Source organism: Thunnus albacares, chromosome 4 (assembly GCF_914725855.1).
Source record: "Thunnus albacares chromosome 4, fThuAlb1.1, whole genome shotgun sequence".
Lineage (NCBI taxonomy): Eukaryota > Metazoa > Chordata > Actinopteri > Scombriformes > Scombridae > Thunnus > Thunnus albacares.
Window position 1 is genome coordinate 14,108,799 of NC_058109.1, and position 11,585 is coordinate 14,120,383.

At 37.8% G+C, this 11,585-nt stretch overlaps 1 protein-coding gene across 1 annotated transcript; it reads right to left on the reverse strand.

Annotated features, from left to right (window-relative positions):
• Positions 1–1,981: 1,981 nt before the first annotated feature.
• On the reverse strand, positions 1,982–9,934 carry shisa4 (shisa family member 4). Its single transcript, XM_044349934.1, has 5 exons — positions 9,667–9,934; positions 6,819–6,996; positions 5,171–5,307; positions 4,883–5,074; positions 1,982–2,565 (listed from the first exon to the last, which is right to left on the reverse strand). Exons 1-5 carry the CDS (start codon positions 9,749–9,751, stop codon positions 2,525–2,527), a joined length of 633 nt encoding a protein of 210 aa, XP_044205869.1. The 5' UTR covers positions 9,752–9,934; the 3' UTR covers positions 1,982–2,524.
• Positions 9,935–11,585: the final 1,651 nt, after the last annotated feature.

Here is an 11,585-nt window from a genome sequence, read left to right on the forward strand (position 1 = left end):
TGTATATGTGCAGGTGGACTGTATAATTTTTCAATATATAAAAATGTAAATGTTACAGTTGTGAGGCAAACTATACAATCAAATGTTGTACAGGCTGGAGTGTAAATATATGTTAATATTTTATGAGCATGAATTCATCTAACATATTTAACCTTCTTAGGAGGTAAATATGGACATCTAGTGGTCAAAATGATGTCAACACACACTGACCCCCTTTTAAATGTTGCATAATTATATTTCTTGGGAACATCCATCTCCATTAAAAAATAAAATAAGACACAGCAGACAAATCTGTTTTTACATTCCAAAGTTAAATTTTATGTTAATAGAAATAAAAACTTTTCACTCACTTTATATTACAATGTCATACCATCCATATGACAACAGACAAAAAAAGCCATATCTAGACAAGTTATTTTGCAACTGATGTCAGTTTCATTAAACACACTCATGGAGTTGGTCAGAAGCACAAATTGACAGAAACATTATTGAACAAATGTATGTCAAACTACATGAAAAGCATCTTACAAAGAAAATTTCAGTAATCTCTTTGTGCTTTACAAAGGCTCAACAAATCATTTATGCTGTAAACGAGGGGGGAAATAACTCTCGTCTGATTCATTGCATGGTTCTGCAGTGAGACAAGATACAGCAAAGTCTCGAGGAAAAGGTTTGAGAAAGTCCAGGCTTCTCTGAACAGCACAACGGAACGAGTTTGTTGTGTTTCTAATTATGTGCCTCATTTAACATCGAGGATTAGATGTTCAATACATTTACAATTACATCAACATCCTGCTTTCAGACATCTTACAAAGGGTACAAAGGGCTGTTACTTTCTGTCCCAGATGCTATACTAGACCCAGTTACAGATAAATATACAGGTTACAGGCTCTGACCTCACTGGAACCAAAATCTGGAAGTGAAAATTTAAAGTAATAGTTCAACATTTTGGGAAATGCATAAATATATTGTTAGAAGAGACGATCGATACCATTCTCACTTCTGTGCCATAAATATAGCCTACATATTTCACTCTCTGCATGAAAGCAAATATGTATATTTCCCAAAATGTCTTAACTATTCCTTTAAAGAGAGGTCAACAAAATCTACTTTTTGAATCGTAGTGATTTTTGGCTTTGTAGCTTGTCCAGAAGGTGAGAAGAACCCGTTCACAGTAAAAGGTAACCTCAATAATAATAATAATAATAAATACCAAATGGAAAGATGCCAAAATGCTTAAAACATCATATCTTATGTTACAACAATACAGTTTTAAAATGTTACAATATCATAAAATATTCAGTTGAAGAACAGATTTACAAAATATTTATTTAAATAGTTAATCTCTTTTTTTTTTCTCTCTCTCTCTCTTCATGGTTAATTATTGTAAGGCGGGACATTTTGTTTTAATCAAGCAGCATGACCTGCAGCTCCCCTGACCTGATATGTTACAAGAAATAAAATATTTAACATGAAATTCCACTGTAAAAACATCCTACCTGGCACATTAGGATTAATCAAGAGTTTTAATTCATTTAAAACTGGAAAAGAAGTAGAAGACAGATGTTTGACTGGGTAGCATGCTGATGTTTGAGATGTTACATTAGAATAATGCAGCTTATGTACTACAAGTCGAGTCAGATAAGAAAAAGAATAGACGAAGAGGCGACTAAAGGCTTCTTACGAGGAGAATCATAAAATCCATTTAGCCATTGCAGCGATATTAAGACAGCTTCACACTGCCTACGATCCAGTTACACCTTATAATTGAGTAAAAAACACGCCTTCCTTTAGCCTCCACCACATTACAAAAGAAACATCAAATACAGATGAAGACATCATGTATTTGGAAAATATGGATCAAGTTGACCTGGAATGTAGCTTCAGGCAGTTATCAATTTATTCAAATTTAACAAAAGTGAGGAAGTATTTTTCCCTTTAATAAATAAAGAGGGAGTCTGTTATCATTTTTGTAAATCCCTTCCGACTCCTCTTCCTCGAGGTAATGAGCCTTGTCGTCAGGTGACACCCTGTCACTGAGGTGAGCGTGAAGTGGCAGCACAGTGTCGAGACGGTGGCCGGATACCTCCTCACTTTGGGGATGTGTGCGACACCCTCTGTGAAACCCGCCGGGAGCAATCAGGCGTCGGGTCGTGGGAACACAATGTGACTTATGTAAATCCTCCGGAAAAGTAGGACAAAAACACAAAAATAAAACCCCTTAAAGTGCCTCCTGTTAGCTTTCACAGGCGAACCACTGCTAGTCAAATTGTAGTGTTTATTAGTATGTGTGTGTGTGTGTGTGTGTGTGTGTGTGTGTGTGTGTGTGTGTATAAAAGTGTTTGAGTATGTGTGTGTGTGCGTGTGAGAGAGAGAGAGAGAGAGAGAGAGTGGTGCTGCCTTCTCCTTTTGAAACAGTCATTTCCCTCTGTTGCTGTCGTTTCCCACTCTGTGTATGTGTGTGCGTGTTTGTGTGTGTGTGTGTGTGTGTGTGTGTGTGTGTGTGTGTGTGTAGACGAGCCCATCAATGACCAGGATACTGAGGTGGAGAGTAAGGTGGAGGGGCTGAAAAATAAAATAAAAAATATTACAGTCAATTTACTTAAGGGATTCTGATAACAATCAATATTTATGAGATCACAAAAGAAGCAAAATGAAATGAAGCTTCGTTGCATCTTTGGGAACAGTTTATTGATCATGATATATGTCCAAATACTGTTGATTGTTTTCTTTAGGGGAACCTTTAAAGATTCAGGGAGTCCAGATCTGGACAGAGACACGGGAACAAAGTAGCAGCCTGTTGCAACAACTGAACACAAGTTTGATTCTAAATCTGAGTGTAAAGTCAACAGAAACCACGATGTCATAACGACTTCACACTAAACTGTACTGATGTTATAGCTTCATTAAGTCCACTGTAATCAAAACACACAGAGAGTGAGGCTGTTTCAGCATTAACGATATTTGAGTGAGAAAGCCACTGACTGAAATCACCTACAATTGACTTTTTTTTAACTAAAAAGACAAATAATAATAGTAATATCATTATATATGTAGTAATAATAACATTAATAGTAGTGTATAATATTGGTAATATTATATATAATCTAACTTACAATACCTCATTATAATTAAACCATTATTTATCTATCACTTCCATTATAACTACTTTGATGTTTTTTAGTAAGGTGAGGACAATGTCTCACACATAAATTATAACCACATCAATAAAAGTCACTGGAAAGACGTACGTCTTGATGAGACGACTGTGTGTCTACTGGGATGAGTTTTTATCACAAGCTACCAAGGGGTGGCGACAATTTCCACATCAAGTGAATGCAGCATAAAATATGATGTGTGCATTTGTCTAATCAAAGTAACAGTAACTGAATAGCATGATGCAGCGTGTGCATGTCATCATACATGTGAAGGGATATATAAGGTATATATATATATATATATATATTTAAAAATGACAACAGTTAATAAAGAATGACTAAACACTGGCTTGAGGAAGGTGTACATTATAAGTTATATCTTAACTAACTTAATGGTGCAGCCTGTTTTTACTAAGTTATAGTTTAACTCCATACTGTGCTGTGACTGAACTTACACACAGCTGGTGCAGCAGCTTAAAGCCTTGAAGCAGGAGTAAAAGTGTAAAGTTTGATATAATGGTGATAGAGGAAAAGACAACTTTTCACTAGAAGATAAGAAGAAGAACAGGTTCATCCTCTGGCAAACCTTTCATTCTAACCACATGAATACATTTCTTGGTAAACTCTAGCTCCAGAATTCCAAGTAAACTCAAAAGATAATGGAAAAAATAACTAAAATTTGGATTGAATTGCTATAAAGTGGTCAAAATCGGCACCGAACCACAGCCTCAACTCGTCCGACACTGCCAGACTGACTCACTCACCGCCATGACCAGGTGAGTATATGATTGCTGTTCAGTCACCTGCCCAAACAATAATGCCTCTCGGCCAAAGGCAATCAAAGATAGCTATATTTAATTATATTCTACACATAACTAATATAGCAATTATATACAATAATTCATAGGCTACACAATCATATTCATTTTAAACTAAAAAATGGCTATAACAGGTTGTGTTCAGGTACAGTTCTGGTTATGTGCATAAAGCGCAAGATAATTGCAACCAGTTACGCAGCCTGTGTAGACAGCTGTATTGATCAAAATACAAACTTTCTGTTCCATCAGATGCACAAATGACAGATGTTTTTGTCCACTTATTTTGCAAGAAAATGTATTTTGTTGTAATGGAAAGAAAGGGCTGCTCCATCTTTGAATTCATTAATATCTTATTTTCTTCCCCTTGAGAAGTTTTCATTGGAAAACAAAAACTGTGGACATACTTTTTATGAATTCTGGTCATCTTTTATCTTGTATTTGAAAAATGCAAAATGCAAAAAAAGAGTTGATATTTTGTTTTAAGAAATGTTGTTTAATGGACTTTTTGTAAAGACATAATTTTGGCTAATTGTAAACAACTGAAGCACTGTTTAAGGGTTTTTTGTGGCCTTTGGTGGGGGGAATGATGAAATGTGTGGACTGCATTGTTTGTACTATCTACTGTTTGATGAAATGTAAAATAATGATAAAAAATACATTACCAAAAAAGCAGCTAAAACACCTTAAATTCAAGCCATTATTCCTCTCTGGATTTCAAATCCAAAGGATAATATATCATGAATACATCCTCTTAGTTTAGTAGTTACTTATTGGCAGCGTGAGTGAATTGATAGATTACCAAAAATATGTGTCATTAATAAAATATGTCTCTCAAACACATTATCAACATAATTTGGACTTAATATCAAGGCCAGAAAGCTTTACAGCACAACTCTTTGGGCTTACCCTGGCTGTATGCAGGATCCATCGGGTGTGGAGGATAAGGTCCGGGCTGCATCATCGGGTACTGTGGGGGCATGCCGGGGTACTGTGGCGCCATTGGATAAGCTGCATGCGGATACTCAGTGGGTCCTAGTGGTTTTCCATAAGCATCGTACATGGGCTCCACTGGGTAGCTGGCCATGGGGATCTGCTGGGCTGTGGGTCAGAAGAGTACAGACTGCTGTGAAGGGAAAACACAATCAATCATATGGTTGTGTGGACAAGCTTGAGGTCAAAGAGTGAAGGTTTTACCATCGTAGGGTGTCCTGCCCCTCTGTTGCCTTCTCTGGTAGAGGTAACAACAAGAGCACATGAAGCAACAGACCATAGTCGCAATGATCGCCACAAACAGGAGAACGGAGGAGGCGATGCCGGCTAAAGTAGTGGGGCTGAGAGGAGAGAACGAAGAGAGAGGAGAGGAGAGGATTTAAGTTACAAAGCTTTTCCCCGTTCTTACTTTGATCATCTAGCCTCATGTTGTTCCTCCCGCTTCACATCTTGCTGACTGCAACTCGCTTTAGAGAAGATTAAAGTAGAGAGGGGCTGTGATGTGAAGCAGTTATTGATTCAGACGTGTTGCTTAACCATAGACTGACCCTGAAATCACATCTGAATTCATCACCGACACGCAGCATCTCTCCCTCTACCAGACTCGATTATCTCACAGTCTTGGTAAAGCTACAAAGTCCTCAGTTTCAGCTCAGCCTCCGCCGCCCACTGATCTGATCTCCCATCGGGCTTAATAAGCTGCAGGTTGTCAGCTCGGTAGTGTATAGTGATGGATGGTTTCCAGTGCTGCAGAGGAGAACCGCCATGTAGAAGCCTCTCAGGTATAAGCTTGCTTATTCCGGCATTATCATGATCTCTCACAGGGGATTCCTGTACTAAAAAACACTGAGCGCACAGATAGCTGATGTGATAGAACAACTAATGAGAAGGTATTACACCGCGGGGAGCAAAGCAGAGTCATTTAGTCAAACGCAGCTAATGTTAGGCCCGTGTGAGAGTGTCTTGACTTTGTGGCAGAAACTGGGGAACTGCTGGTAGAACGCGCAGTGATTGATGACATTTTCTTTATGTGTTTATACAATATTTTTCTTCTTGTTCATGACATTATCAGTCCATAATTCAACTACCATCATGTGATATAACACAAACAAACTGTAACCCACTACCCTTGTTATTATTATTATTATTATTATGTTTTGCAATATATTTGGCATTTAATGTTACTATATTTCACAATATTTTGTCATTTCTTTGATCATTTGCCTTCAGTAAAATGTTGGGCTGCATCTAACATTTTTTTCCTGATCTAAACTAGTAGTTTTGCCTATAAAACTTCAGAAAATAGTAGGAAAATGACACAATTGTCATAATTTCCCAGAGCCCAAAGTGATCAAATAGCTTGTTTTATCCCAAAAACAACAGTACAAAACCAAAAGAGATTAAATTTACAATTATATAACTAAGAGAAAAGCATCAAATCCTCACATTGGAGAAGCTGATACCTGAGAATGTTTATATTTTTGCTTGATAATTGACTTTAACAATTCAATGATTATCATTGTTGGAGATTAATTTTCTATTGATCAACATATCCATTAAACACCTGGTTGTTTCAGCTTTAGTAAAATGCTAAAAATAATGTCCCTACAGCACATAAAATAGGTATTCAAATACATGATTTTAAGAGACAAAGTAGTAAAGTCTGTGTAGAATATACAGTGTACGTTTGGATTTATGTTCATAGACGTGTGTGGACCAAATATCTTTTATACCAAAGCATCCGTCTGCTTTATGGAAATCAAAGATAAATGATTCATAGCCTTGAATTATGAAAACAAACACTAACACTCGGTGTCAAGTAATTAAATGAAAACCCCACTGCTGTCCGCACCTGAACTGGAAGAGCATGCAGCGTTTCTGCTCCCGCTCTGTGATCATCTTGAAGGCGTCCAGGCAGCAGTAGCGCCGGTGGCAGTTCCCACAGCAGAAGGTGATGAGAGGGCAGTCGAAGCCATTGTGCCAGGTGCCGTTTTTATCCACGTACCACAGACAGTCCTCATTCCCGCTCACTGCGAAGCAAGAGCAACACAAAGTGTGAGGCGAGATGACACTACGGGGGTCGATGATCAGAGAGGGTGAAGAAAAGAAGGACGCCGGGAGAGAGGAAGAATGAAAGAAGCGGCACGTCGGGTTTCAGAGTCTTTGCCGCAGAAATCCATTTTCTATTTTTGTGTCTCTCAGTCATACAGACATGCTGTTGTTTCTGTTCTGGTCACACATTTTCACAGTGAGACATTTCTTGACTGCTCACTTACAGATAGCGCTTTGTTCTGCCTTCAGGAGAAAACAAATATTTATTTTGAACTCTTCTTTTTTTATTTATTTATTGTTTTTTACATGTTTCTTATTCCAGGCCAAACACAGTTGGAATGGATTATTCAACAGTTCCCTGAGACAGAGGTTGAAAACTGATTAGGGCTCAAGCAAAGTACTCAGGAGATTTAGAGGACTTGTCAGAAATAGAAAACAGTGCAACCAACACTTTTGTAAATTATTATTAGTTAATATGCCATTTATTCTTTCTATAAATTGACTGTTTGGTCTATAAAAGATCAGTCAACAGTAAAAAAAAAAAGTTCCTACACCCCGAGGTGACATCAACAAATTTCTTGTTTTGTCCGATTAACAACACAAAACCCCAAAAGATTCAATTTACTGTGATGTAAGACGAGGAAAAGCAGCAAATGATCACATGTGAACACCTGGTTGCATCAAAAGTTTGACACTTGTGACCTCAACAATCAAATTTATTATCAAAATAGCTACAGATTAATCTTCTGTCGATTAATCGACTGATGGTTGTAGCTCTAATTCATTTGAATGGTTTTTTTTTTTGTCACTGTAAAGTAAAATCTAATCAACTCATGAACACGTGGAGTAATAAGACTCAAACCTGTGATGTTATGGCTCTATGGAGACTGTGGTTCACATAGCGGTTGAGAAAGATATGCCGTCTTTCATAAGCACAAACACATATAAACCCCTAAATTTAGGTGTAGAGAGTCCATATAATTCTGTTTCCCACAATGTGGAATTTAAGGCTCACAAAATTACAGCCTGGACGCAACAGGCTGCTTAAAGTCACACCACCTTTTACATTAAATATGAGTTTTCCTCAGAGTATCTTGAACTATACAATCTGAGTGAATACTGTATGTAAATAAAACATAATTAAAGTCAGAGAGCTGCTTTTCCTTGTTGAACTGATTTTTTTAAGTATATTAAACTGAGAGAAGCTCCATTAAAGGATATCTTTAGTGCAGTGTCGAGCCAAGATCGGTATAAACTTGGCTCCTGAACCTCTTAAGACTAATTTTGGATGATGACCTTTTGACTGCCGGTATCCACAATACTCATCTTGCACTCTGATATTGAAAAAACATTTTATCTCTGCTGATAGTGTTGCTTAGTTAAGTTGTTAACACTGCTGCATGCAGCAAGCCTGAAAAGATAGGTTCACTGGTGATATCAGGTGCTGATATCAACAGCGAAAGAGGTTTTCCTCGCTGTAATCACTCCTCCTGTTCATACTGGCTATTAAAAGATCTCCTTCAAAATTCACTTTCAGTGTAAGTGATGAGGGCCAAAATCCACAGTGCCCACATAGTCTTTTTTTTTTGTTGTTGCAAAAATGCATCTAAAAGTTTATTTGAAGCTTATATGAGGCTTCAGCAGTCTGAGTTAGTCATATCAAGTGGATTTCTGCCACGTTTAAAGTATTTTTAGCAACAATTTCCCTCTTTGTGTTTCCTCAGTGTTTCCCTTTTGAGCTGCATTGGAAGTATAGTAACAAAAAGAGGAACTTTAGCACTTGATTTGACTCATTTGGACGGCTGAAGCTTCATATTAGTTTCAAATAAACTTTTAAATACGTTTTTGCACAGAGGGAAGACTGTGGATTTTGTCTCCCATCACTTACATTGTAAATGCATTATGAAGTGATCTTCTAATGGTCAGTATGATCAGGACTATAGCAAGAAAAACCTGTTTCAGTGTCCATTTGGGCACCTGACTGTTGTTTTAACACATACTTGAAAACCTGAAAGTAGTTTGTCTCACTGATATCTAGCCTTTTAATGACGATTCAATAAATACGCTGGGACAACAACTATAATGTAAACTGAGATGGAAACACTTGTTGTGATGATATAGCATAATGCTTAACTTTATATGTTGCCATGCAATGATGATTTGAGCAAACTTGGTGCTAAAATGTCAACAAAAACACGGTGTTATCATATAATTTACAGTACAAACGCTTGAATTATTCGGGCTGGGCTGTTGAACTATTGTGTAAATTGCAAGCTAGCAAGGCGATTTTTTTCTTCATATTTAAATAACAAATGCTTTAAACAAATATAAAAACCCGTTAGACTGGCTCACAGAAAGAAGACACAATGGCTCACTAACGTTAGATAGACAAACAGCTAAATGTTTGGACGGTTTGAGTTTACAGGCCTGAAATAAACATCGAGGTTAAAAGCACCCCGCAGGTAAACAGCCAGGAAAGCAGCGTGATATCATGTTGAGGATGCGGGGAGATGCGGGGACTGGCAGAGTCTTGTGTTAACTGATAAATAACGGCCGTGCAAGAGGGCAGAACAACACAAAAGGGGCTCAACCGTTAAACCGTAACCGTTAGCTAGCGGCGCGGCCTGGATGGAGAGCCATAATCTTACCCTGAGAAGTGCAGAGGACGACAGTGAGCAGCCACAAAGCCGACGAGATAACAGACATGTTGCCCGTCGGAAGCATCATCCTCATACAAAAAAAAAAAAAATCAAGCCGGGCGAGAACAATATTAAAAAAGAGCAGCTGTGGACTAACAATAATCTGACTAACGGTCGCCCTCAGACATTATCCTTGCACGGGAGACGGGACGGGTCTGACGGTCGGTAATTTATCCGTCGAAATGACACATCGCGGCTGTGACGCTGCTCACCCGGGACCAGCAGGGTGATGCGTTCACAGACCGCTTGAAACGTCGGAATAAAAAACAAACAAACAGGTTCATAATGTTTCAAGTCTGTCTTGAATAGCGAAATATTAAACACATATCCAGGGTTGCAAGTAACAGATATTTTCATTATCGATTAATCTGCCCATTAATTGTTTTATCAATAAAATGTCAGAAAATAGTTAATACAAAAAACACATACAAGGTGACATCTTCAAATGTTTTGTCTGATTGACAGTCAATATACCAGATATTCAGTTTACTATCATGTATGACACAAAAAGCTTAAAATCAATTCACTAATCAAATAATAGACTAACTGTTGCAGCACAACACATATCAAATAGGTTTGAGTGTGCTCATAGTATATAAGGATAGTATTGAGGTCGTTGTAGGTTTAAATCGTTCGGTTCACACATGGTTACCCCGGATTATGGCATGGTTTAATGGGCTGTTTTTGCTGCAAGCACTTTTTTAACAGTCTCTTAAACCGTAATCAGCCAAAAATCAATAACTTGCTCTAGATTTATAATTGTAACATTATAAATTTAAGAAACTGTAAGTTTACGACGAGCCTTGAATGCACCATGAGACCCATTGCAGGTCAAGGCGTCCCTCCACCCCACCCTAACCCCCACCCTGGTGGAGGGAGAAAGACTTGACATGGTCTGGATTTTACCATGCACCTGATAGAGAACGGCTCCTCATAATGTTACACAGTGAGAAGAAAGTGTTAAAACATGGCCTGTGATGGTGTAAAACAAAACGTTTTAAAAGTCTATTACTTGTAGGGGATAAAAAAAAAAAAGTACATTCATTGGTTTGACTGTTAAAAATATATATGCAAACACTTCCGAGTTGCCCTTTCTTCTGCGTGAGGCTGCGGCAGTGAGTCCATCTTTGTATTAATGATTAATGATGGAGGCAGAGAAAAGCTAGCAGCTGCTCACAGCTCCCCCTGGTGCAGAATCTGCAGATGCTAAATGTGAGTTTGTGAGTGAGTTTTAAGTTTTCAGAGGCTATTCGCATAAAAGAAAATGTTAAAATGTATGACTAAAAACAGGAGGGAGAGCATAAATAAACAACAACAACTACTACAGGCCATACAAGCAGATGTTTTCAGCCTGATTGGACTTCTTCTGAGGACTGTGGAGAACTAGATATCACCTTTATTATTTTTTTTTTTTTAGCAAACATTTTGACTTGTAAGCCATGACAGTGTGATAGTGAGCCAGCATGCACAACAACAGGACCCTGAAACTGAAGGAGCTAAATGGACCTCAACCATCATCAATTTTATTATCTACACCTGTGCTTTTTCCAACTTGAACGTGTCGAAATATCCTCTGTGGAAAAGACACATTCTTAATTATTTCATGTATTGTTCATGTTTATGTTGTAGTTGTCGTCCCAGTGCATTTATTGAATCGTTATTCAACAAGTTAAATGGATAGATAGCACTGAGACAAACTAGTTTTAAAGGACAGGTTCACAATTTTTCAAGTCTGTCTTGCTGTAATCATTCCTCCTGTTCATACTGACCATTAGAAGATCCCTTCATAATGCACTTACAATCTAAGGGACACAATCCACAAGCCTCCTTCTGTGCTAAAAAATGTATTTAAAATTTTTATCTGAAGC